General features: G+C 52.5%; 1 protein-coding gene across 2 annotated transcripts in view; it reads right to left on the bottom strand.

Annotated features, from left to right (window-relative positions):
* Positions 1-22,554, bottom strand: part of LOC140395338 (protein HID1) — a 306,127-nt gene extending 283,573 nt beyond the window's left edge. For both annotated transcript variants that reach the window (XM_072482976.1, XM_072482977.1), the window contains exon 1: positions 22,406-22,554. In XM_072482976.1, the coding sequence (XP_072339077.1) occupies positions 22,406-22,471 (66 nt within the window). In that variant the 5' untranslated portion in view covers positions 22,472-22,554. The remainder of the gene's footprint in view (positions 1-22,405) is intronic.
* Positions 22,555-27,480: the final 4,926 nt, after the last annotated feature.

Here is a 27,480-nt window from a genome sequence, read left to right as displayed (position 1 = left end):
CGATGTGGTAACTTTTCTCTCTTCCACAGGTGGTGATGGGGGGAGGAGGGGAGGGGGAGGAGATGGGGCGTTGGCCATTGGGGGCGGGGCCAAGGGAGAAGCGCGGGCTTGGTTCCCGCGCTATGATAATCATGGCGGGAATAGAGAAGCAGGAAGGAGGGGGCATCGCACGGTGCGAGCCGAGGTCACGGGGGGGAAGCCGAGGTCGGCCAGAGTTTGCTGACTTCTGGGAGCAACATGGGGGGAGTAATTACGCTAGCGGGGGATCTAGCGGGGGGGGGGGGGGGGGTGGGAGGGGGGAATTACTGGGTTGCTGCTGCTGGGGAGAGGGGGGAGCTGGTATGGGAGGGGATGGGCGGGGGGGGCACCGCCTGGGGGAGATACAGCTGCGTGGGAACCAGGTGAGGAGCTGGAAAAAGGGGGTGGCTAATCGACAAGGGGGGGGGTAAGGAAGCCCCCCAACCCGGCTGATCATGTGGAACGTGAGAGGGCTGAACGGGCCGATAAAGTGGGCACGGGTACTCGCACACCTTAAGAAACTTAAGGCAGATGTGGTTATGTTACAGGAAACGCACCTGAAACTGATAGACCAGGTTAGGCTACGCAAAGGATGGGTGGGGCAGGTGTTCCATTCGGGGCTAGATGCGAAAAATAGGGGGGTGGCTATATTAGTGGGGAAGCGGGTAATGTTCGAGGCAAAGACTATAGTGGCGGATAACGGGGGCAGATACGTGATGGTGAGTGGCAAACTACAGGGGGAGACGGTGGTTTTGGTAAACGTATATGCCCCGAACTGGGATGATGCCAATTTTATGAGGCGGATGCTAGGACGCATTCCGGACCTAGAGATGGGAAAGCTGATAATGGGGGGAGATTTTAATACGGTGTTGGAACCAGGGCTGGATAGGTCGAAGTCCAGGACTGGAAGGAGGCCGGCAGCAGCCAAGGTACTTAAAGATTTTATGGAGCAGATGGGAGGTGTAGACCCGTGGAGATTTAGCAGACCTAGGAGTAAAGAGTTCTCGTTTTTCTCCTATGTCCATAAAGTCTACTCGCGAATAGACTTTTTTGTGCTGGGAAGGGCGTTGATCCCGAAGGTGAGGGGAACGGAGTATACGGCTATAGCCATTTCGGATCACGCTCCACACTGGGTAGACTTGGAGATAGGGGAGGAAACAGGAGGGCGCCCACCCTGGAGAATGGACATGGGACTAATGGCAGATGAGGGTGTGTGTCTAAGGGTGAGGGGGTGCATTGAAAAGTACTTGGAACGCAATGATAATGGGGAGGTCCAGGTGGGAGTGGTCTGGGAAGCGCTGAAGGCGGTGGTTAGAGGGGAGCTGATATCAATAAGGGCACATAAAGGGAAGCAGGAGAGTAAGGAACGGGAGCGGTTGCTGCAAGAACTTTTGAGGGTGGACAGACAATATGCGGAAGCACCGGAGGAGGGACTGTACAGGGAAAGGCAAAGGCTACATGCAGAATATGACTTGCTGACTACGGGCACTGCAGAGGCACAATGGAGGAAGGCACAGGGTGTATAGTACGAATATGGGGAGAAGGCGAGCAGGTTGCTGGCACACCAATTGAGGAAAAGGGGAGCAGCGAGGGAAATAGGGGGAGTGAGGGATGAGGAAGGAGAGATGGAGCGGGGAGCGGAGAGAGTGAATGGAGTGTTCAAGACATTTTATAAAAAATTATATGAAGCTCAACCCCCGGATGGGAGGGAGAGAATGATGGGCTTCTTGGATCGGCTGGAATTTCCCAAGGTGGAAGAGCAGGAAAGGGTGGGACTGGGAGCACAGATCGAGGTAGAAGAAGTGGTGAAAGGAATTAGGAGCATGCAGGCGGGAAAGGCCCCGGGACCGGATGGATTCCCAGTCGAATTTTATAGAAAAGATGTGGACTTGCTCGCCCCGGTACTGACGAGGACCTTTAATGAGGCAAAGGAAAGGGGACAACTGCCCCCGACTATGTCTGAGGCAACGATATCGCTTCTCTTAAAGAAGGAAAAGGACCCGCTACAATGCGGGTCCTATAGACCTATTTCCCTCCTAAATGTAGATGCCAAGATCCTGGCCAAGGTAATGGCAATGAGAATAGAGGAATGTGTCCCGGGGGTGGTCCACGAGGACCAAACTGGGTTTGTGAAGGGGAGACAGCTGAACACGAATATACGGAGGCTGTTAGGGGTAATGATGATGGCCCCACCAGAGGGGGAAACGGAGATAGTAGTGGCGATGGATGCCGAGAAAGCATTTGATAGAGTGGAGTGGGATTATTTGTGGGAGGTGTTGAGGAGATTTGGTTTTGGAGAGGGGTATGTTAGATGGGTGCAGCTGTTGTATAGGGCCCCGATGGCGAGCGTGGTCACGAATGGACGGGGATCTGCATATTTTCGGCTCCATAGAGGGACAAGGCAGGGATGCCCTCTGTCCCCATTATTGTTTGCACTGGCGATTGAGCCCCTGGCGATAGCCTTGAGGGGTTCCAAGAAGTGGAGGGGAGTACTTGGAGGAGGAGAAGAACACCGGGTATCTTTGTCTGCGGACGATTTGCTACTACACGTGGCAGACCCGGCGGAGGGGATGCCAGAAATAATGCGGATACTTGGGGAGTTTGGGGATTTTTCAGGGTATAAATTGAACATGGGGAAAAGTGAGTTGTTTGTGGTGCATCCAGGGGAGCAGAGTAGAGAAATAGAGGACCTACCGTTGAGGAAGGTAACAAGGGACTTTCGTTACCTGGGGATCCAGATAGCCAAGAATTGGGGCACATAGCATAGGTTAAATTTAACGCGGTTGGTGGAACAAATGGAGGAGGATTTCAAGAGATGGGATATGGTATCCCTGTCACTGGCAGGGAGGGTGCAGGCGGTTAAGATGGTGGTCCTCCCGAGATTCCTCTTTGTGTTTCAGTGCCTCCCGGTGGTGATCACGAAGGCTTTTTTTAAAAGGATTGAAAAGAGCATCATGGGTTTTGTGTGGGCTGGGAAGACCCCGAGAGTGAGGAAGGGATTCTTACAGCGTAGCAGGGATAGGGGGGGGCTGGCACTACCGAGCCTAAGTGAGTATTATTGGGCCGCTAATATTTCAATGGTGAGTAAGTGGATGGGAGAGGAGGAGGGAGCGGCGTGGAAGAGATTAGAGAGGGCGTCCTGTAGGGGGACTAGCCTACAGGCTATGGTGACAGCCCCATTGCCGTTCTCACCGAGGAACTACACCACAAGCCCGGTGGTGGTGGCTACACTGAAGATTTGGGGACAGTGGAGACGGCATAGGGGAAAGACTGGAGCCTTGGGGGGGTCCCCGATAAGAAACAACCAGAGGTTTGCCCCGGGGGGAATGGATGGGGATATGGAATGTGGCAAAGAGCAGGAATAACGCAACTGAAAGATCTGTTTGTGGATGGGAAGTTCGCGAGTCTGGGAGCGCTGACCGAGAAATATGGGTTGCCCCAAGGGAATGCATTCAGGTATATGCAACTGAGGGCTTTTGCGAGGCAACAGGTGAGGGAATTCCCGCAGCTCCCGACACAAGAGGTGCAGGACAGAGTGATCTCAAAGACATGGGTGGGGGATGGTAAGGTGTCAGATATATATAGGGAAATGAGGGACGAAGGGGAGACTATGGTAGATGAACTAAAAGGGAAATGGGAAGAAGAGCTGGGGGAGGAGATCGAGGAGGGGCTGTGGGCAGATGCCCTAAGCAGGGTAAACTCGTCGTCCTCGTGTGCCAGGCTAAGCCTGATTCAGTTTAAGGTATTACACAGGGCGCATATGACTGGAGCACGGCTCAGTAAATTTTTTGGGGTGGAGGATAGGTGTGCGAGGTGCTCGAGAAGCCCAGCGAATCTTACCCATATGTTTTGGTCATGCCCGGCACTACAGGGGTTTTGGATGGGGGTGACAAAGGTGCTTTCAAAAGTAGTGGGGGCCCGGGTCGAACCAAGCTGGGGGCTGGCTATATTTGGGGTTGCACAAGAGCCGGGAGTGCAGGAGGCGAGAGAGGCCGATGTTTTGGCCTTTGCGTCCCTAGTAGCCCGGCGCAGGATATTGTTAATGTGGAAAGAAGCCAAGCCCCCGGGGGTGGAGACCTGGATAAATGACATGGCAGGGTTTATAGTTTATAAAGCTAGAGCGGATTAAGTTTGTTCTAAGGGGGTCGGCTCAAGGGTTCACCAGGCGGTGGCAACCGTTCGTCGAATACCTCGCAGAAAGATAGATGGAATGGAAAAAAGAAGGCAGCAGCAGCAGCCCAGGATTGGGGGGGGGGGGGGGGGGGGGGGGGGGGAAGGAGAACCAGAAGGACTCTCAGGGTTGTTAATATATACTGTATAATATGTATAGGTCGTTGCGACAGATAATTATATATTGGACTGTTAAATTATATTTTTGGAGAGTGTTACTTGTGATAAGGCAGTTGCCAATTAGGGTTAGTTTTCATTTTTGTTATTTATTATTTATTCATTTTTTGTTTATAAAATAGGTCATTGTTATTTGTGTTGTTATAATATTGTGTAAAGGATGCACAATGTACTGTGTTGGTTGACCAAAAATTTTCAATAAAATATTTATTAAAAAAAAAAAATTCCCTGGTTTCTATGGCACCTTCCATAATCTCATGATGTCCTAAAGTGCTGTGCAGCCACTAAATATTTCTGAATTGTAGTTTCTGATGTAATGCAGGAAAGGTAGCAGACAAGAGGCAACAATAATGACCAGGTAATCTACCTTAATGAAATTGTTTGAGTATTATTATTATTGACCAGGATACCCAGGAGAACTCCCCTACTCTTCTTCAAATTAGTCGCATGGGCTCTTTTACGGTCATATAACTGGCTCCACAGGTGAACATCTCATTCTGAAGGCCGGCGCGGGTCGGCCTATCTTTTTCTGCCTATGTAATTTTTAATACCACAAATGATGTTATGGTGGACCTGTATAAAACACTGCTTCAGCATCAACCAGAGAACTGTGTCCAATTCTGGGCTGAGAAGGTTCCAGGGATGAAGATTACGTGGATCGAGTGGAAAAGCTGGGTCTGGAGAAGGGAAGATTGAGAGGAGATCTGATCGAGGTGTTTAAAATTATGAGGGGTCTGGATAGAGTAGATAGAGAGAATCTGTTCCCATTGACAGAAGGGTTAGAACCAAAGGGTACTGAATAAAGGCAATTGGCCAAAGGAGCAACGACAACTTGAAGAAAAACTTGTTTTGTGCTGCGAGTTATCAAAATCATCCCGAGTGTGGGAGAAGCAGATTCAAATCAAAGCCTGACACAGTATTGAACAAAGAACAAAGAAAAATTACAGCACAGGAACAAGCCCTTCGGCCCTCCAAGCCTGCACCGCCAAATCCTCTATCTAAAACTGTTGCCTATTTCCTAAGGATCTGTATCCCTCTGCTCCCTGCCCATTCATGTATCTGTCTAGATACATCTTAAATGACCCTATTGTGCCCGCCTCTACCACCTCCGCCGGCAATGCGTTCCAGGCACCCACCACCCTCTGCGTAAAGAACTTTCCACGCATATCTCCCTGAAACCTTTCCCCTCTCAGCTTGAACTCGTGAACCCTAGTAATTGAGTCCCCCACTCTGGGAAAAAGCTTGTTGCTATCCACCCTGTCTATACCTCTCATGATTTCGTAGACCTCAATGAGGTCCCCCTCAACCTCCGTCTTTCTAATGAAAATTATCCTAATCTACTCAACCTCTCTTCATAGCTAGTACCCTCCATACCAGGCAACATCCTGGTGAACCTCCTCTGCAACTTCTCCAAAGCATCCACATCCTTTTGGTAATGTGGCGACCAGAACTGTACGCAGTATTCCAAATGTGGCCGAACCAAAGTCTTATACAACTGTAACATGACCTGCCAACTCTTGTACTCAATACCCCTTCCGATGAAGGAAAGCATGCCGTATGCCTTCTTGACCACTCTATTGACCTGCGCAGCCACCTTCAGGGTACAATGGACCTGAACACCCAGATCTCTCTGTACATCAATTTTCCCCAGGGCTTTTTCATTTACCGTATAGTTCGCTCTTGAATTGGATCTTCCAAAATGCATCACTTCACATTTGCCCGGATTGAACTCCATCTGCCATTTCTCCGCCCAACTCTCCAATCTATCTATATTCTGCTGTATTCTCTGACAGTCTCCTTCACTATCTGATACTCCGCCAATCTTAGTGTCATCTGCAAACTTGCTAATCAGACCACCTATACTTTCCTCCAGATCATTTATGTATATCACAAACAACAGTGGTCCCAGCACGGATCCCTGTGGAACACCACTGGTCACAGTTCTCCATTTTGAGAAACTCCCTTCCACTACGACTCTCTGTCTCCTGTTGCCCAGCCAGTTCTTTATCCATCTAGCCAGTACACACTGGACCCCATGAGACTTCACTTTCTCCATCAGCCTACCATGGGTAACCTTACCAAATCCCTTACTGAAGTCCATGTATATGACATCTACAGCCCTTCCCTCATCAATCAACTTTGTCAGTTCCTCAAAGAATTCTATTAAGTTGGTAAGACATGACCTTCCCTGCACAAAACCATGTTGCCTATCACTGATAAGCCCATTTTCTTCCAAATGGGAATAGATCCTATCCCTCAGTATCTTCTCCAGCAGCTTCCCTACCACTGACGTCAGGCTCACCGGTCTATAATTACCTGGATTCTCCCTGCTACCCTTCTTGAACAAAGGGACAACATTAGCAATTCTCCAGTCCTCCGGTACCTCACCCGTGTTCAAGGATGCTGCAAAGATATCTGTTAAGGCCCCAGCTATTTGTTCTCTCACTTCCCTCAGTAACCTGGGATAGATCCCATCCAGACCTGGGGACTTGTCTTTATTGGATAATCACCCAAACATTTTTTTAATTACCGAACGAGGGGGAAAAGGCATGCAAGTCGGACGAGATGAGTTGCTCTTAGAGAGCCCTCAAAGACACAGCAGGACAAAGAGCCTCCTTCTGTGATGTTTCCATTCTATGAAAAGGTCAACATCCAGTGTGTCACAAGTATGGATTTGCTCAGACGTTCACTCAGTAATTGAGTTTCTTGTTTAAAAATAACACGTTGTATTTACTTAATGCTTTCAATGTGGCAAAATATCCCAAGGTGCTTTCTAAAGTGTAATTAATCAGTGACCTTTTACCATTTATTGTATAATTCCGACATGCATTGGACTTTCCAAAGTGCATTACCACACACTTGTCCAGATGAAACTCCATCTGCCATTTCTCCGCCCAAGTCTCCAACCAGTTTATATCCTGTTTATATCCTGCTGTTTATATCCTGCTGTATCCTCTTCACTATCCGCAACTCCACCAATTTTTGTGTCATCTGTGAACTCACTGATCAGATCACTACATTTTCCCCCAATATTAATCAATGCATCACATTGTGCAAAAACACAGTTAGTCAGTGACAAGGAAAGTCCTGTGACTGGTGGGTATTGGGGGAAGCAGCACACTCCTGATCTCCATCTGGAATTCTGGAGATGGATTGACGACAGGATTAGGCTCGGCTGAAATACTCTTGTCTGTATGTATGCAGGCCAACTCGTCAATGTAAAAAGTGCAGACCCGGGCCCACAGAAGAGGACATTTCCGGGCCCTGGCCCACTGTGGGGGGAACGGACGGGACGGTGGGACTCTCCCGGGCCCAAGCCCATTGTGCGGGGGTCAGGGGAAACTCCCGGGCTCTGGCCCACTGTGTATGTGAGTGGTGGGGGGGGGGGGGGGGGGGGGGGGGGGGGGCGATACTCCAGGGCCCTGGCCCACTGTATGTGTGAGGTGGGGGGGGGGAGCGACACCCCAGGGCCCCGGCCCACTGTGTGTGTGTGGTGGGGGGTGTGACACCCCAGGGCCCTGGCCCACTGAGTGTGTGAAGTGGGGGGAGCGACACCCCAGGGCCCCGGCCCACTGTGTGTGTGTGGTGGGGGGAGCGACACTCCAGGGCCCTGGCCCACTGTGTGTGTGTGGTGGGGGGAGCGACACTCCAGGGCCCTGGCCCACTGAGTGTGTGAGGTGGGGGGAGCGACACCCCAGGGCCCCGGCCCACTGTGTGTGTGTGGTGGGGGGAGTGACACCCCAGGGCCCTGGCCCACTGAGTGTGTGAAGTGGGGGGAGCGACACCCCAGGGCCCTGGCCCACTGAGTGTGTGTGGTGGGGAGAGCGACACCCCAGGGCCCACGGGAGGTGGAGTACTCCCGGATGCGGGTCCACTGGAGTGGGGGGGGTACTCCCGGGCCCTCCGTAATGGGTACATTGAGAAACTGAATTCACCCAATTCATAACACAAATGAGACCCATGGTGAGAGGCTCAGTAGAATAATGGATCGACAAGTCAGGAGGATTGCGCTTCCAGTATTCTGTGGATTATGCTTCCATTTGCAAGTTGAAGACCCTGGCGTGAGTCATGCCATTTTATTTGTACTAGTGTGAGGCAGGACAATACAATTTTCCCTTGCGTCATGGAATAAGGATAGATATTAAATAAAGAGCACCAAACCCTGTGCTGAAGTGTCTGTGACATAGAATGTACAGTCAGTCCAAACAGCAGCTGGCACACAGCACACAGTTTGGTGTTACTGTGTGCAACACAGCACATGTCATCAATTTGAGAGTACAACAGTTCTGATTTATGGAGCAGCAGTAGCAGTTCAACCTCTGCTTACTCATTCCTTACAGCTGGATCTCACACAATGAAGTCCAATCAGTCATTTTTTAAATTAAAAAATTAAATTCCAAATAAGGGGTAATTTTGTGTAGCCAATCCACCCACCCTGCACATCTTTGGGTTGTGAGGGGAAACCCATGCAGATCGTGACCCAGAGCCGGGTTCGAACCCGGGATCTCGGCGCACGCGAGGCAGCAGTACTAACAACTGCATCACCGTGCCGTCCCAAAGTCCACTCAGTCATAACTTAACATCAGCAGTTACTGGCATTCCTAGAATTTTTTTTTTCTTCTTTTTTTTGTATCAATTTAGAGTACCCAATTATATATTTCTTTCTAATTAAGGGGCAATTTAGCTTGGCCAATCCACCTACTCCGCACATTTTTGGGTTGTGGGGGTGAAACCCACACAAACACCGGGAGAACGTGCAAACTCCACACGGACAGTGACCCAGGGCCGGGATTCGAACCCGGGTCCTCAGTGCCGTGAGGCAGCAATGCTATCCACTGTGCCACCGTACTGCCCATTCCGAGAATTTCTGATCATGTAGTTTCTAACTATTTGACTTGGGGAGGGAGCACATCTGAGCCCAATCATGTCATCCACACACAGACCAGCAGAAATCTGACTCGCGTCGCCAGCTTGACTGGGCGTATTCCAGGGGATGTCGGGGGAAGTGACATCACAGAAGCCTGGTAGCATAGTGTGGATGCCCATCCAGGGAGAGCAATGCCCAGACACTAGACACTAGGCACCGACAAACAGCCACCTCAGGTTACACTCGCCGGCTGGCACTCCTGGCCTGCTCCCTTCTGGTGGCTACATTAACAGCCTTGCATTGTCCATCCCAGGACAATGGCCTGTTTCCTACTGATTCCCCTGCTAGCTCACGCAGCTTAGTGCCAGCAGGGCAGAAAGGGTCAGGCAGGGCAGCAAGTTGCGATATCCATGAGCTCAGTACATGTGCAAGGCCACAACATATTGTGCTACGTCAGCACACTGGCTGCGCCTGTGTGAGAGGGCTCCCTGTCTCTGAAATGTCCTGTCAGGCCAGGAGCCAATTGATTAATGGGAATCCTGGAATTTTTAAATCTCCGAGACGAGTTTGAATGTGGAGTTTGCACATTCTCCCAGTCTCTGCCTAAGTCTAATCCCCACAGCCCAAAAGGATAGGTGAATTGGCCATGCTAAATTGGCCCTTAATTGGGAAAAAAAAATTGGGTACTCTAAATTTATTTTTAAAACTCCCAGACTGTTTTTGATAGACGTCAGGAGATTGGAGGTGATTCTGGGAGTCTCCGGGCCATTCCAAGAGGGTCGGCTGATTTTCATCCCCCTAGCACTGTGCTGCTGAAGTTCCTCAAAGAACTGTTCTCGCCTTAACCAGAGTTGCACAATGGTTAGCACTGCTGCCTCACAGCGCCAAGGACCTGGTTACGATTCCAGCCTTGGGTGACCGTCTGTGTGGAGTTTGCACATTCTCCCCATGTCTGAGTGGGTTTCCGCCGCATGCTCAGGTTCCTCCTACAGTCCAAAGATGTGTAGGATCAGTAGATTGGCCATGCTAAATTGTTCCTTTGTGTCAAAAGATGTGTAGGGTAGGTGGGATTACGGAGACAGGGCTAGGGAGTGGGCCTAGGTAATGTGCTCTTTCAAAGACATAATGGGCCAAATGGGCTCCTTGTACACGTGGCCATTCTTAGATCTTCAGATGCTTTATCAATGAATTTCCCTCCATCATAAGGTCAGGATTGGGGCAGTTCTTAATCATAGAATTCCTACACTGCAGAAGGAGGCCATTCGGTCCATCAAGTCTGCACCAACTCTCTGAAAGGGCATCCAACCTAGGCCCACTCCCCAGTAACCCCACCTAACCTTTTGGACGCTGAAGGGGAAATTTAGCATGCGATCAAAATGATCAATGCGTGGAGTTAGGGATATAGGGCGGGGGATGGGGCTAAGTAGGGTGCTCTTTTGCAGGGTTGGTGCAAACTCACTGGGCCAAATGACCTCCTTTTTCACTGTAGGGATTCTATGGAGGCTATTTGGCCCATTGTTTCTATGCTGGCTCTCTGTAGAGTAATCTAGTCAGTCTCATAGCCCCATAAGTTTATTTTGCTTATGTTATCATCTAACTTCTTTTTGTACTCGTTAAACAATCTCCGCTTCAACCACGATCATTAGCATTCACTGAGTTAAAAGGTTCTTCCTCTGATGACAATGCAGTGCATGGCAACCTCCAGCAGAAGCTGGATAGTACTGTGATTTCTGCTGACAGGTGACAGATAACAACTCAGCACATAACTGGCACTAAAACATACATGGTTCTGAAGGAGTTTGAAGGGTTGTTTCGGGCATGGGGGAACAATCTCAGGATGAAGGGCTGATCATTTAGGACAGAGAGGAGGAGGAATTTCACCACTCAGAGGGTTGTGAATTTGGATTTTTCTACTCCAGACGATGGTGAATGCTCCATCATTTCGAATATTCAAAGCGGAGATAGATTTTTGATCTCACATGGGGAGTGGGGACCAGGGTTCAAATCCCATCGCAGCAGATGGTGAAGAAGTTTGAATTCAATAAAAAAAATCTATCGATGACCATGAAACCATTGATGATTGTCATAAAAACCCATCTGGTTCACTAATGTCCTTTAGGGAAGGAAATCTGCCGTCCTTCCCCTGTCTGGCCTACATGTGACTGCAGACCCACAGCAATGTGGTTGATTCTTAAATGCCCCCCTCAAGGGCAATTGGGGATGGGCAATAAATGCTGGCCCAGTCAGCGACACCTGCATCCCATGAACAAATATTTTTTACAAATGATCTTACTGAATGGCAGAGCAGGCTTATTGGGTCCTGCGGTCTATTTCTGCTCCTATTTCTTATGCACAATAATCATAGGATTTACATTGCAGAAGGAGGCCATTCGGCCATTGGGTCTGCACAGGCCTTGGAAAGAGCACCCCAGTTAAGCCCACACCTCCACCCTATCCCCGCAACCTCACCCAAACGCAATTTTAGCATGGTGAATCCACCTAACCAGCACATACATCTTGGACTGTGGGAGGAAACCGGAGCACCCGGAGGAAACCCACACAAACAAGGGGTGGACGTGCAGACTCCGCACAATGACCCAAGCCTGGAATCGAACCCAGGTCCCTGGCGCTGTGAAGCAACAGTGCTACCGTGCTGCCCCTAATAATGATTATCTTGAACAAGAGAAATCACAACAATCTCCCACTGATCTTAATGGGAAGCACCATCACATAGACTCCCACCATTAAGATCTAAGGGGTCAGCTTCAGTGAGAAGCAAAGATGGCGTAGTTACATTCAAACTCTGGCTAAAAGAGCAGGCTGGAGCTGAATCGTGCACCTTCACAACCCACTGACCCTCTGATCGTGGTTGAAGCGGAGATTGTTTAATGAGTACAAAAAGAAGTTAGATGATAACATAAGCAAAATAAACTTATGGGTTATGTCAGACTGGGGAGTAGGAATCCTGAGGCACACCAGCTGATGCTCAACACAAAATTCCATAGAATCCCTACAGTGTAGAAGGAGGCCATTCGGCCTATCTAGTCAGCATTGACCCTCTAGAATCAGATGTAAAGGTGTTACAGTTAAATAAAGGTAACTACAGGGGCATGAGGGAGGAACTGACAAAAATCGACTGGGAGCAGAGCCTAGTGGGAAAGACAGTAGAACAGCAATGGCAGGAGTTTCTGGGAGTAATTGAGGACACAGTACAGAGGTTCATCCCAAAGAAAAGAAAGGTTATCAGAGGAGGGATTAGGCAGCCATGGCTGACAAAGGAAGTTAGGGAATGCATCAAAGCAAAAGAGAAAGCCTATAATGTGGCAAAGAGTAGTGGGAAGTCAGAAGATTGGGAAGGCTACAAAAACAAACAGAGGATAACAAAGAGAGAAATAAGGAAAAAGAGGATCAAATATGAAGGTAGGCTAGCCAGTAACATTAGGAATGATAGTAAAAGTTTCTTGAAATACATTAAAAACAAACGGGAGGCAGAAGTAGACATTGGGCCGCTCCAAAATGACGCTGCTAATCTAGTGATGGGAGACAAGGAAATAGCTGAGGAACTAAATAAGTACTTTGCGTCAGTCTTCACAGTAGAAGACATGAGTAATATCCCAACAATTCAGGAGAGTCAGGGGGCAGAGTTGAATATGGTAGCCATCACAAAGGAGAAAGTGCTAGAGAAACTAAGAGGTCTAAAAATTGATAAACCTTCGGGCCCAGGTGGGCTACATCCTAGAGATCTAAAGGAGATAGCTGAAGAAATAGTGGAGGCGTTAGTTATGATCTTTCAAAAGTCACTGGAGTCAGGGAAAGTCCCAGAGGATTGGAAAATCACTGTTGTAACTTCAAGAAGGGAACAAGAAAAAAGATGGAAAATTATAGGCCAATTAGCCTAACCTCGGTTGTTGGCAAGATTCTAGAATCCATCGTTAAGGATGAGAGTTCTAAATTCTTGGAAGTGCAGGGTCGGATTAGGACAAGTCAGCATGGATTTAGTAAGGGGAGGTCGTGTCTGACAAACCTGTTAAGAGTTCTTTGAAGAGATAACAAATAGGGACCAAGGAGAGCCAATGGATGTTATCTATCTTGACTTCCAAAAGGCCTTTGATAAGGTGCCTCACGGGAGACTGCTAAGTAAAATAAGGGCCCATGGTATTCGAGGCAAGGTACTAACATGGATTGACGATTGGCTGTCAGGCAGAAGGTTGTGATAAAAGGTTCTTTTTCGGTTGGCAATTGGTGACGAGTGGTATCCCGCAGGGTTCAGTGTTGGGGCCACAGCTGTTCTCTTTATATATTAACGATCTAGATGACGGGACTGGGGGCATTCTGGCTAAGTTTGCCGATGATGCAAAGATAGGTGGAGGGGCAGGTAGTATTGAGGAGGTGGGGAGGCTGCAGAAAGATTTAGACAGTTTAGGAGAGTGGTCCAAGAAATGGCTGATGAAATTCAACGTGGGCAAGTGCGAGGTCTTGCACTTTGGGAAAAAGAATAGAGGCATGGACTATTTTCTAAACAGTGACAAAATTCATAATGTTGAAGTGCAAAGGGACTTGGGAGTCCTAGTCCAGGATTCTCTAAAGGTAAATTTGCAGGTTGAGTCCGTAATTAAGAAAGCAAATGCAATGTTATCATTTATCTCAAGAGGCTTGGAATATAAAAGCAGGGATGTACTTCTGAAGCTTTATAAAGCACTAGTTAGGCCCCATGTAGAATACTGTGAGCAATTTTGGGCCCCACACCTCAGGGAGGACATACTGGCACTGGAGCGGGTCCAGCGGAGATTCACACGGATGATCCCAGGAATGGTAGGCCTAACATACGATGAACGTCTGAGGATCCTGGGATTATATTCATTGGAGTTTGGGAGGTTGAGGGGCGATCTAATAGAAACTTACAAGATAATGAATGGCTTAGATAGGGTGGACGTAGGGAAGTTGTTTCCATTAGCAGGGGAGACTAGGACCCGGGGGCACAGCCTTAGAATAAAAGGGAGTCACTTTAGAACAGAGATGAGGAGAAATTTCTTCAGCCAGAGAGTGGTGAGTCTGTGGAATTCATTGCCACAGAGGGCGGTGGAGGCCGGGACGTTGAGTGTCTTTAAGACAGAAGTTGATAAATTCTTGATTTCTCGAGGAATTAAGGGCTATGGAGAGAGAACGGTTAAATGGAGTTGAAATCAGCCATGATTGAATGGTGGAGTGGACCCGATGGGCCGAATGGCCTTACTTCCACTCCTATGTCTTGTGGTCTTATGGTCTAAAAGAGTACCCTACCTCGTCCACTCCGCTGCCCTATCCCCGTAACCCTGTGCATTGATCATGGAAAATCCACCTGACCTGCACATCTTTGGACTGTGGGAGTAAACCAAACACCCGGAGGAAACCCACGCACACACGGGGATAATGTGCAAACTCCATACGGTAGCACAGTTGCTTCACAGCTCCAGGGGCCACGGTTCGATTCTCGGCTTGGGTCACTGTCAGTACGGAGTCTGCACGTTCTCCCCGTGTCTGTGTGGGTTTCCTCCGGGTACTCCAGTTTCCTCCCACAAGTCCCGAAAGACGTGCTGTTAGGTAATTTGGACATTCTGAATTCTCCCTCACTGTCCAGGTGCCAGAATGTGGCAACTAGGGGCTTTTCACAGTAACTTCATTGCAGTGTTAATGTAAGCCTACTTGTGATGATAAAGATTATTATTATTATCAGACAGTCACCCAAGGCTGGAATCGAACCTGGGTCCTTGGTACTGTGAGGTTGCAGTGCTAACCACTGTGCCACTCATGACCATCTTACAAAGGTGGCACGGTGGCATAGTGGTTAGCACTGCTGCCTCACGGCGCTGAGGACCCGGGTTCAATCCCTGCCCGGGTCACTATCCGTGTGGAGTTTGAATATTTTCCCCGTGTCTGCGTGAGTCTCACCCCCACAACCCGAAGTTGTGCATGTTGATTGGCCACGCTAAATTGCCCCTTAACTGGAAAAAAGAATTATTGGGTAGTCTAAATTTATTTGAAAAAAACAAAGGCGGCTGCCAGGATTAATAGAGAGCAAACATTAGATCTTGTGGAGAACTCAAAGCCGCCAATAGAAGACAATTATCCTGAAATCAAATAGGAAATTCAGAAGAAAGTTTTTCGCTCAAGAGTAGTGAGAATGTTGAACCCGCTACCACAGACTGTGTGCAGGTTCGATGGGCTGAATGGCCTACTTCTGCATCTTATGCTCTTATGGTAGATTTAGATGGGAAAATATGGGAGGGGTCTCGAGTGGAGCATAAATACTGGCATGGACTGGTTAGGCCGAATGGCTTGTTTTTTGTGCCGTTTAAAAGGTTAAAGTTTCAGTCTGGGACCCTTTCTCTGAGCCCAGTTGAGTTAACAGTTGTTGAAGGATAAAGTAGGTGTGACCAAAATGAAACATTTATGTCCTGAGCTTTAGCCCCCTGTCTCTCATTCTGGCATGGAAAAGAAGGGGTTAAATTAAAAAGCAGCTTCAAGTTGAGATGGCAATAATTAACTCCCAAATCACCATGCTGGCATTCCTTCCCTCTCTAACCTTACCCCTCATGAGGGCTTGCTGATGAACAAATAATCTCAACAGTTTAAGTAATTACCACAAATATCTATTATTACCTATTCGGTTTAATCAGGTGGATCTGATGACTCGACACAAGGCTGCTGGGGCCTGTTCACATGTATTCCCACATTCAGGTTACTCCCAATCAAGGGAGGGACATTGTAAACATACTCTCTCCACATTGTTCGAAGAAACGAGTTATTCAATAACAACTTCTATAATGAAGTGCATTGAACAAAATAAAACATCCCAAAGTGTTTCCAGAGGAAAGGAAAATCAATTCAGTTCCCAGACTCTCAGAAAATATTTTAACCTAAAGACCTCCTCCTCCTCAGCAGACAGCAGTCATTTTGGACCCTCAAGACTGACAAGGTCACTCAAATTGACACCGGTTTCTAGGCTGGGTCAGTGCAGTGAACAAGGGACAGTGACAAAGATCACATTAGCAATCTCTACTCGGAGAATTATCCTTCAAGGAACATTTCAGTTTGATGCCTTTGGTGTCTTATGGCAAAATAAAATCCCATTTCTTGTCTCCACAACAAGCTGTCTTTGTAAATCCCACTCACTTGCCCCTTCACCCGAACCTCCAACATTGAGACCATCCAATAAGTTGCCTCTTTCACTGGCCTCCTGGGTAAAACCTCTTCATACTCTCCCTGCTTTAACCCTGAGCTCGCACCTTGATCAAATTTCTTTCCTGTCTCCCTTCAGGCCCTCTCCAAGGTCATTGTGCCCATGACATCAGCCTCCTGCTCCATCAAACCTATTCCTATTAAACTGCTGACCACCCAACTATCTTCCTAATCTTGTGAGCTGAAATTGTTCATAGTTCTCTCTCCTCAAGGACTGCCTCTCTTTCTCCTCTGTCATCAACCCCCATCAAAAAACCCACCCTTCACCCCACCATCCTTGAAAATTGCCCCATCCGAAGTCCTTGAACAAGTTGCCACCTCAAATTGTGTGACCGATTGTACGGCACAGTGGTTAGCACTGCTGCCTCAACAGCAGGAACCAGAATTTAATTCCGCCCTTTGGCGGCTGTCTGTGCAGAGTTTGCACTTTCTCCACGTATCAGCATGGATTTCCTCCGGGTGCTCTGGTTTCCTCCACACAGTCCAAAGATGTGCAAGTTAGGTGGATTAGCCATGATAAACTGCCCCTTAATGTCCAAAGGTGAGTTGGGGCTTTCCGTGATAGGGCGAGGAATGGGCCCAGGTGGACTGTTCTTTCGGAGGGTTGGTGCAGACCCGATGGGCCAAATGGCCTCCTTCTGCACTGTAGGGGATTCCATGAACACCATCCAAACAAACGGCAGGTTTCACGTGGCTGCTGATGACACCCAGTTCGTTCTACCTCACCACAGACTTTGATTTGTCACACTGCCTGTCTGAGATCCAGTATGGGATGAGCAGACATTTTTTCCAAGTAAATATTCAGAAGAATCAAGACATGATGATCAGAGGATTGGATAGGGTGGACATTGGATAGGATTTTCCTCGGATGGTGATGTCTAGCATGAGGGGACATAGCTTTAAATTGAGGGTAGATAGATATAGGACAGATGTCAGAGGTAGGTTCTTTACTCAGAGAGTAGTAAGGATGTGGAATGCCCTGCCTGCAACAGTAGTGGCCTCGCCAACACTAAGGGCATCCAAATGGTCATTGGATAGACATATGGACGATAAGGGAATAGTGTAGGGAAAAGGTCGGCGCAACATTGAGGGCCGAAGGGCCTGTACTGCGTTGTAATGTTCTATGTTCTATTGTTTTTGGTGGCTGCCACAAACTTAATTCCCAAGCCAACCAATCTATGCAATCACCTGTGTCATTGTCTGAGATTGAATCAAACTGTTTTCAACTTTGACCTCCATTATCTGACCCCAAAATTAGCTTTTGACCACGAACCCAGTCCATAACCAACAGTCCATCTCCACCTCCAGAGAATTATGTCTCGATCACTGCCTCAGCTTCCCAGTTACTGGAACCATCATCAAAGATTTTACTTCCAGCTGGTCATTGCTGTTCTCATTCTTGTAATGCCTTGTATCCCAGTGTATAACCAGGATGTGGAGATGCCGGCGTTGGACTGGGGTGAGCACAGTACGAAGTCTTACAACACCAGGTTAAAGTCCAACAGGTTTGTTTCGATGTCACTAGCTTTCGGAGCGCTGCTCCTTCCTCAGGTGAATGCAGAGGTCTGTTCCAGAAACACATATATAGACAAATTCAAAGATGCCAGACAATGCTCGGAATGTGAGCATTAGCAGGTGATTAAACCTTTACAGATCCAGAGATGGGGTAACCCCAGGTTAAAGAGGTGTGATACAGAGCATTGTCTGGCATCTTTGAATTTGTCTATATATGTGTTTCTGGAACAGACCTCTGCAAACAGTACAGGGTACAGTACTGTATCCTGGTGTTGTACAGTGACAGATCTGTACCCACCAGTACTGTATCCTGGTGTTATACAGTGACAGCCCTGTACCCACCAGTACTGTACTCCAGTGTTATACAGTGACAGATCTGTACCCACCAGTACTGTACCTGGTGTTATAGTGACAGAATAGTGACAGATCTGTACCCACCAGTACAGTACTCCAGTGTTATACAGTGAAAGATCTGTACCCACCAGTACTGTACCTGGTGTTATACAATAACAGCCCTGTACCCACCAGTACTGTACTCCAGTGTTATACAGTGACAGATCTGTACCCACCAGTACTGTACTCCAGTGTTATACAGTGACAGATCTGTACCCACCAGTACTGTATTCCAGTGTTATACAGTGACAGATCTGTACCCACCAGTACTGTATTCCAGTGTTCTCCAGCACGAAGATCCATCTTTGGGCAGCACGGTAGCACAAGTGGATAGCACTGTGCTTCACAGCGCCAGGGTCCCAGGTTCGATTCCCTGCTGGGTCACTGTCTGTGCGGAGTCTGCACGTTCTCCCAGTGTCTGCGTGGGTTTCCTCCGGGTGCTCCGTTTCTTCCCACAGTCCAAAGGTCTGCTGGTTAGGTGGATTGGCCATGATAAATTGCCCTTAGTGTCCAAAAAGGTTAGGAAGGGTTATTGGGTTACAGGGATAGGGTGGAAGTGAGGGCTTAATGTGGGTCAGTGCAGACTCAATGGTCCGAATGCCCTCCTTCTGCACTGTATGTTCTATCCTGTCCCAGGTTTGACCTACGTTTGGTGGGTCAGCACCATAAGCTGGTAAGTGTTTTTCACAATTCAAGTGGCCCAGAGTGAAAATATCCCGCTGCCATGACTTAAAAAGTTATCCCAGTAACAACCTTGTTCAATATTAATTATTTACACAGTGTAAACACTTTACTGATACAGTTTAAATTGTAGCAGCAAACAGACTGCACGGTACATCTGAAAGGATCACAAAGCTGGCACTGGTCCACACCTCACAGATAGACAGCATCCTCCAACAGCTGCTGCACTGTCACCAAACTGGGGTGTGGTCAGGGTACAAAAGGCGGGGGGGGGGGCGACGGGTGAGGAACGGGGGCGACGGGTGAGGAACGGGGGCGACGGGTGAGGCACGGGGGCGACGGGTGAGGCACGGGGGCGACGGGTGAGGCACGGGGGCGACGGGTGAGGCACGGGGGCGACGGGTGAGGCACGGGGGCGACGGGTGAGGCACGGGGGCGACGGGTGAGGCACGGGGGCGACGGGTGAGGCACGGGGGCGACGGGTGAGGCACGGGGGCGACGGGTGAGGCACGGGGGCGACGGGTGAGGCACGGGGGCGACGGGTGAGGCACGGGGGCGACGGGTGAGGCACGGGGGCGACGGGTGAGGCACGGGGGCGACGGGTGAGGCACGGGGGCGACGGGTGAGGCACGGGGGCGACGGGTGAGGCACGGGGGCGACGGGTGAGGCACGGGGGCGACGGGTGAGGCACGGGGGCGACGGGTGAGGCACGGGGGCGACGGGTGAGGCACGGGGGCGACGGGTGAGGCACGGGGGCGACGGGTGAGGCACGGGGGCGACGGGTGAGGCACGGGGGCGACGGGTGAGGCACGGGGGCGACGGGTGAGGCACGGGGGCGACGGGTGAGGCACGGGGGCGACGGGTGAGGCACGGGGGCGACGGGTGAGGCACGGGGGCGACGGGTGAGGCACGGGGGCGACGGGTGAGGCACGGGGGCGACGGGTGAGGCACGGGGGCGACGGGTGAGGCACGGGGGCGACGGGTGAGGCACGGGGGCGACGGGTGAGGAACGGGGGCGACGGGTGAGGAACGGGGGCGACGGGTGAGGAACGGGGGCGACGGGTGAGGAACGGGGGCGACGGGTGAGGAACGGGGGCGACGGGTGAGGAACGGGGGCGACGGGTGAGGAACGGGGGCGACGGGTGAGGAACGGGGGCGACGGGTGAGGAACGGGGGCGACGGGTGAGGAACGGGGGCGACGGGTGAGGAACGGGGGCGACGGGTGAGGAACGGGGGCGACGGGTGAGGAACGGGGGCGACGGGTGAGGAACGGGGGCGACGGGTGAGGAACGGGGGCGACGGGTGAGGAACGGGGGCGACGGGTGAGGAACGGGGGCGACGGGTGAGGAACGGGGGCGACGGGTGAGGAACGGGGGCGACGGGTGAGGAACGGGGGCGACGGGTGAGGAACGGGGGCGACGGGTGAGGAACGGGGGCGACGGGTGAGGAACGGGGGCGACGGGTGAGGAACGGGGGCGACGGGTGAGGAACGGGGGCGACGGGTGAGGAACGGGGGCGACGGGTGAGGAACGGGGGCGACGGGTGAGGAACGGGGGCGACGGGTGAGGAACGGGGGCGACGGGTGAGGAACGGGGGCGACGGGTGAGGAACGGGGGCGACGGGTGAGGAACGGGGGCGACGGGTGAGGAACGGGGGCGACGGGTGAGGAACGGGGGCGACGGGTGAGGAACGGGGGCGACGGGTGAGGAACGGGGGCGACGGGTGAGGAACGGGGGCGACGGGTGAGGAACGGGGGCGACGGGTGAGGAACGGGGGCGACGGGTGAGGAACGGGGGCGACGGGTGAGGAACGGGGGCGACGGGTGAGGAACGGGGGCGACGGGTGAGGAACGGGGGCGACGGGTGAGGAACGGGGGCGACGGGTGAGGAACGGGGGCGACGGGTGAGGAACGGGGGCGACGGGTGAGGAACGGGGGCGACGGGTGAGGAACGGGGGCGACGGGTGAGGAACGGGGGCGACGGGTGAGGAACGGGGGCGACGGGTGAGGAACGGGGGCGACGGGTGGGGAACGGGGGCGACGGTTGAGGCGGGGAACGGGGGCGACGGTTGAGGCGGGGAACGGGGGTGACGGTTGAGGTGGCGAGGGCAGGACGGGTCGGGGACGAGACGGGGGAGTGGGAGTCGGGGGGGGGGAGGAGTGGGGGGGAAGGGGTCGAGTGGGGGGGGGAGAAAGGGGTCGAGTGGGGGGGGGGGAGAAAGGGGTCGAGTGGGGGGGGAGAAAGGGGTCGAGTGGGGGGGGGGAAAGGGGTCGAGTGGGGGGGGGGAAAGGGGTCGAGTGGGGGGGGGGAAAGGGGTCGAGTGGGGGGGGGGAAAGGGGTCGAGTGGGGGGGGGGAAAGGGGTCGAGTGGGGGGGGGGAAAGGGGTCGAGTGGGGGGGGGGAAAGGGGTCGAGTGGGGGGGGGGAAAGGGGTCGAGTGGGGGGGGAAAGGGGTCGAGTGGGGGGGGGGAAAGGGGTCGAGTGGGGGGGGGAAAGGGGTCGAGTGGGGGGGGAGAAGGGGTCGAGTGGGGGGGGGAGAAGGGGTCGAGTGGGGGGGGGAGGGGGTCGAGTGGGGGGGGGAGGGGGTCGAGTGGGGGGGGGAGGGGGTCGAGTGGGGGGGGGGAGGGGGTCGAGTGGGGGGGGGGAGGGGGTCGAGTGGGGGGGGGGGAGGGGGTCCGAGGGGGAGGGGGTCCGAGTGGGGGGGGGGGAGGGGGTCGAGTGGGGGGGGGGAGGGGGTCGAGTGGGGGGGGGGAGGGGGTCGAGTGGGGGGGGGGAGGGGGTCGAGTGGGGGGGGGGGAGGGGGTCCGAGGGGGAGGGGGTCCGAGTGGGGGGGGGGGAGGGGGTCCGAGTGGGGGGGGGGAGGGGGTCCGAGTGGGGGGGGGGAGGGGGTCCGAGTGGGGGGGGGGGGGAGGGGGTCCGAGTGGGGGGGGGGAGGGGGTCCGAGTGGGGGGGGGGGGGAGGGGGTCCGAGTGGGGGGGGGGGGGAGGGGGTCCGAGTGGGGGGGGGGGGAGGGGGTCCGAGTGGGGGGGGGGGGGAGGGGGTCCGAGTGGGGGGGGGGGGGGGGTCCGAGTGGGGGGGGGGGGAGGGGGTCCGAGTGGGGGGGGGGGGGAGGGGGTCCGAGTGGGGGGGGGGGGAGGGGGTCCGAGTGGGGGGGGGGAGGGGGTCCGAGTGGGGGGGGGGAGGGGGTCCGAGTGGGGGGGGGGGAGGGGGTCCGAGGGGGGGGGGGGGGTCGAGTGGGGGGGGGGGGAATTTGGGGTATATTTGTGTCCGGGTGAATTGTATCGGGGCCTCCTCCCCCTCCCGCGGGCCCTGGGAGCGGGGCCTCGGATCACTGGATGGGGTGACATTGGTTCGAAGCCCGGGGCCTACCTGGGTCTTGGTGGTGAGCTGGATCACCGCCTTCCTGAAGTGCAGCTTGGAGTCGGTGTTCCCCATCCTTCCGCCTGCAGCCGACTGAGACCGGGAGAGAGAGTGAGCGGCCCGCCCACAGCAACTGGGAGGGACAGAGAGAGCGAGAAACTGGGAGAGGGAGAGAGAGAAACAGAGAGAATGTGGGAGAAACAGGAAAACGGCGAGAATGAGAGGGAGAAACAGAGAAAGAAACGGGGAGAATAAGAGAGAGCCAGAAAAAAACAGAATGAGAGAAACAGCGGAAAACGGAGAGAAACAGAATGGGACAGAGAGGAAACGGAGAGATAATGAGAGAAAAACAATGAGAAACAGGTATGAGAAGGCAGGGAGACAGAGGAAAATGGAGAGAGAATGAGAGAAACAAACCGAGAACAAGGAAATGTACAGCACAGGAACAGGCCCTTCGGCCCTCCAAGCCCGTGCTGCCCGTCTAAACTAAAATCTTCTACACTTCCTGGGTCCGTATCCCTCTATTCCCATCATATTCATGTATTTGTCAAGATGCCCCTTAAATGTCACTATCGTCCCTGCTTCCACCACCTCCTCCGGCAGCGAGTTCCAGGCACCCACTACCCTCTGTGTAAAAAACTTGCCTCGTACATCTACTCTAAACCTTGCCCCTCGCACCTTAAACCTATGCCCCCTAGTAATTGACCCCTCTACCCTGGGGAAAAGCCTCTGACTATCCACTCTGTCTATGCCTCTAATAATTTTGTAGACCTTTATCAGGTCGACCTCAACCTCCTTCGTTCCAGTGAGAACAAACCGAGTTTGTTTAACCTCTCATAGCTAATGCCCTGACTTCCGGTTGCGGCTATGCCTAGGTACAACTCACCCGGACACAAATATACCCCACGTTCGGCAGCTCCCACCGGGAACGGACTTTTGGGCTCTCCAGAGGGGCCCCAACAGCAATTGTTCGACGGCTTCCAGTGTGGGAAGGTGACAGCAAGGTCCCCCTGACATTATATGGATTGGACTAGGAGTGGAGCGGTTAAAAAGTGATCCTGGGGCAGCGAAAAGTGCGAGGGAGAAAAAGCAAGATGGCGGCGGGTGGAGACCAAGCAGCGTGGGTGCAGTGGGCGCAGGAGCAGCAGGAGTTTCTTAAACGCTGCTTTGAGGAGCTGAAGACAAATGCTGGCCAATGAAGGCGGCGATTGAGAAGCTTGTGGAGACCCAGAAGGCCCAAGGGGTGGCGATCCGGGAGGTGCGGCAAAAAGCCTCGGAGAACGAGGATGAGATCTTGGGTCTGGCGGTGAAGGTGGAGGCGCACAAGGCGCTGCACAAGAGGTGGGCGGAAAAATTCGAGGACCTGGAGAATAGGTTGAGGAGGAAGAATCTTCGGTTTCTGGGTCTCCCTGAAGGAGTGGAGGGGCCCGATGCCGGGGCATATATGAGCACGATGCTCAATTCGCTGATGAGCTTTCCCGAGGCCCCTGGAGCTGGATGGGGCTCATCGGGTCCTGGCAAGGAGACCCAAAGCCAACGAGCCGCCAAGGGCTGTAGAGGTGAGGTTCCACCGCTTTATGGACAGAGAGTGTGTCCTGAGATGGTCCAAATAAGAGCGGAGCAGCAGGTGGGAGAACACGGAGATCCGAATTTACCAGGACTGGAGTGCGGAGGTGGCTAAGAAGAGAACTGGTTTCAATCGGGCTAAGGCGGTGCTCCATTGGAAGGGGGTGAAGTTCGGTATGCTGCAGCCAGCGCGATTGTGGGTCACGTTCCAAAATCGGCACCACTATTTTGAAACTCCCGATGAGGCATGGAACTTTATACAGACTGAAAAGTTGGACTCAAATTGAGGGTTTGTCGTGGGGGGATGTTTACTGTGTTCACTGTGTTTATTACGTTTGGGGAATGTTCTTTTGGTTTGAGTGCTGGGTGGGGATGGGTGAATGGATTTGATGTGGGGGCTGTGGGAGAGTGTGGGCATTGGTGTTGGAGGGGCAGGCCCCCACGGAGGAAGAGGGGGAGTGGAGGTCCGGGGATTCGGAGTTGGGGTAAGGCTGCAAAAAGGAGGTGGCTGGTTTGGGGGCGCCGATTGGGCTGGAGGAGCTGGTTAAAGGATTGGGGAGCGTGCAAGCGAGGAAGGCCCCGGGGCCGGATGAGTTCCCGGTTGAATTCTACAGGAAATACGTGGACCTGCTGGGCCCGTTGCTAGTGAGGAGGCGATGGAGGGGGGGACCTTGCCCCCGACAATGTCGAGGGCACTGATTTCTTTGATCCTGAAGCGGGACAAGGATCCACTGCAATGTGGGTCGTATAGACCGATCTCGCTCCTCAGTGTTGATGCTAAGTTGCTGGCGAAGGTGCTGGCTACGAGAATTGAGGACTATGTCCCGGGATGATTCATAAGGACCAGGCGGGATTTGTGAAGGGTAGGCAATTAAATACAAATGTGCGGAGGCTCCTCAATGTGATTATGATGCCGCCGGTGGAGGGGGAAGCGGAGGTAGTGGCAGCTATGGACGCGGAGAAGGCCTTTGACCGGGTGGAGTGGGAGTATCTTTGGGAAGTGTTGCGGACGTTTGGGTTCGGGGGGGTGTTCATCAGTTGGGTCAGGCTGCTATATAGAGCCCCGGTGGCGAGTGTGGCTACGAATCGGCGGAGGTCGGAGTACTTTCGGCTGTACCTGGGGATGAGGCAGAGGTGCCCCCTGCCCCCCTTGTTTGCACTGGCAATTGAGCCTCTGGCCATGGCACTGAGGGAGTCCAGGAAATGGAGGGGACTGGTCCGGGGGGAGAGGAACACCGGGTGTCGTTGTATGCTGACGACCTGTTGCTATATATGGCAGATCCAGTGGAGGGGATGGCGGAGGTCATGCGGATCCTAAGGGAGTTTGGGGACTTTTCGGGGTATAAACTCAATGTAGGGAAGAGTGTGCTCTTTGTGGTGCATTCAGGAGACCAGGGAAGGGCGATAGACGAGCTGCCGCTGAAGAGAGCGGAAAGGAGCTTTCGGTATCTAGGGATCCAAGTAGCTAGGGGTTGGGGGGGCCCTGCACAGGCTCAATGTGACGCGTTTGGTGGAGCAGATGGAGGAGGATTTTAAAAGATGGGATATGCTAGCGGGTAGGGTGCAGTCGGTCAAAATGACGGTCCTCCCGAGGTTTCTCTTTGTGTTCCAGTGCCTTCCCATTATGATCCCCAAGGCCTTTTTCAAACGGGTCAGTAGGAGCATCATGGGTTTTGTGTGGGCGAATACGACCCCGAGGGTGAAGAGAGTGTTTCTGGAGCGTAGCAGGGACAGGGGGGCTGGCGCTGCCAAATTTGTGTGGCTATTATTGGGCAGCCAATGTGGCGATGATCCGTAAGTAGGTAATGGAGGGAGAGGGGGCGGAGTGGAAGAAGTTAGAGATGGCGTCCTGTGTGGGCACGAGCCTGAGGGCGCTGTTGCCACTCTCGCTGACAAGGTATACCACGAGTCCGATGGTGGCGGCGACGCTGAAGATCTGGGGGCAGTGGAGGCGACACGGGCAAGGTGGGAGCCTCGGTTTGGTCCCCGATTCGGGAGAATCATCGGTTTGTCCCGGGAAGGATGGATGGGGGTTTCGGAGCTGGCATCGGGCAGGGATTAGAAGAATGGGGGACCTGTTCATCGATGGGACGTTTGCGAGCCGAGGGGCGCTGGAGGAGAAGTTTGGGCTACCCCCGGGAAACGCTTTCAGGTACATGCAAGTGAGGGCGTTTATGAGACGGCAGATGAGGGAATTCCCGCTGCTCCCGGCACAGGGGATTCAGGACAGGGTGATTTTGGATGTATGGGTTGGAGAAGGCAAAGTTTCGGCGATTTACCAGGAGCTGAAAGAAGAGGAGGAGGCCTCAGTGGAGGAGTTAAAGGGCAAGTGGGAGGAGGAGCTTGGGGAGGAGATAGATGAGGGTCTGTGGGCTGATGCCCTGAGTAGGGTTAATTCTTCCTCCTCTTGCGCCAGGCTCAGCCTAATACAGTTCAAAGTTACTCACAGAGCGCATATGACCGCATATAGACCGGTGAGCCTCACGTCTGTAGTGGGTAAAGTCTTGGAGGGGATTATAAGAGACAAGATTTATAATCATCTAGATAGGAATAATATGTTCAGGGATAGTCAGCATGGCTTTGTGAAGGGTAGGTCATGCCTCACAAACCTTATTGAGTTCTTTGAGAAGGTGACTGAACAGGTAGATGAGGGTAGAGCAGTTGATGTGGTGTATATGGATTTCAGCAAAGCGTTTGATAAGGTTCCCCGCGGTAGGCTATTGCAGAAAATACGGAGGCTGGGGATTAAGGGTGATTTAGAGATGTGGATCAGAAATTGGCTAGCTGAAAGAAGACAGAGGGTGGTGGTTGATGGGAAATGTTCAGAATGGAATACAGTCACAAGTGGAGTACCACAAGGATCTGTTCTGGGGCCGTTGCTGTTTGTCGTTTTTATCAATGACCTAGAGGAAGGCGCAGAAGGGTGGGTGAGTAAATTTGCAGACGACACTAAAGTCGGTGGTGTTGTCGACAGTGTGGAAGGATGTAGCAGGTTACAGAGGGATATAGATAAGCTGCAGAGCTGGGCTGAGAGGTGGCAAATGGAGTTTAATGTAGAGAAGTGTGAGGTGATTCACTTTGGAAGGAATAACAGGAATGCGGAATATTTGGCTAATGGTAAAGTTCTTGAAAGTGTGGATGAGCAGAGGGATCTAGGTGTCCATGTACATAGATCCCTGAAAGTTGCCACCCAGGTTGATAGGGTTGTGAAGAAGGCCTATAGAATGTTGGCCTTTATTGGTAGAGGGATTGAGTTCCAGAGTCAGGGGGTCATGTTGCAGCTGTACAGAACTCTGGTTCGGCCGCATTTGGAGTATTGCGTACAGTTCTGGTCACCGCATTATAGGAAGGACGTGGAGGCTTTGGAGCGGGTGCAGAGGAGATTTACCAGGATGTTGCCTGGTATGGAGGGAAAATCTTATGAGGAAAGGCTGATGGACTTGAGGTTGTTTTCGTTGGAGAGAAGAAGGTTAAGAGGAGACTTAATAGAGGCATACAAAATGATCAGGGAGTTAGAT

This window comes from Scyliorhinus torazame, chromosome 18 (genome assembly GCF_047496885.1).
Source record: "Scyliorhinus torazame isolate Kashiwa2021f chromosome 18, sScyTor2.1, whole genome shotgun sequence".
Classification (NCBI taxonomy): Eukaryota; Metazoa; Chordata; class Chondrichthyes; order Carcharhiniformes; family Scyliorhinidae; genus Scyliorhinus; species Scyliorhinus torazame.
Note: the sequence above shows the minus strand (reverse complement) of the source record. Positions and strands in the feature narration are given on the sequence as shown.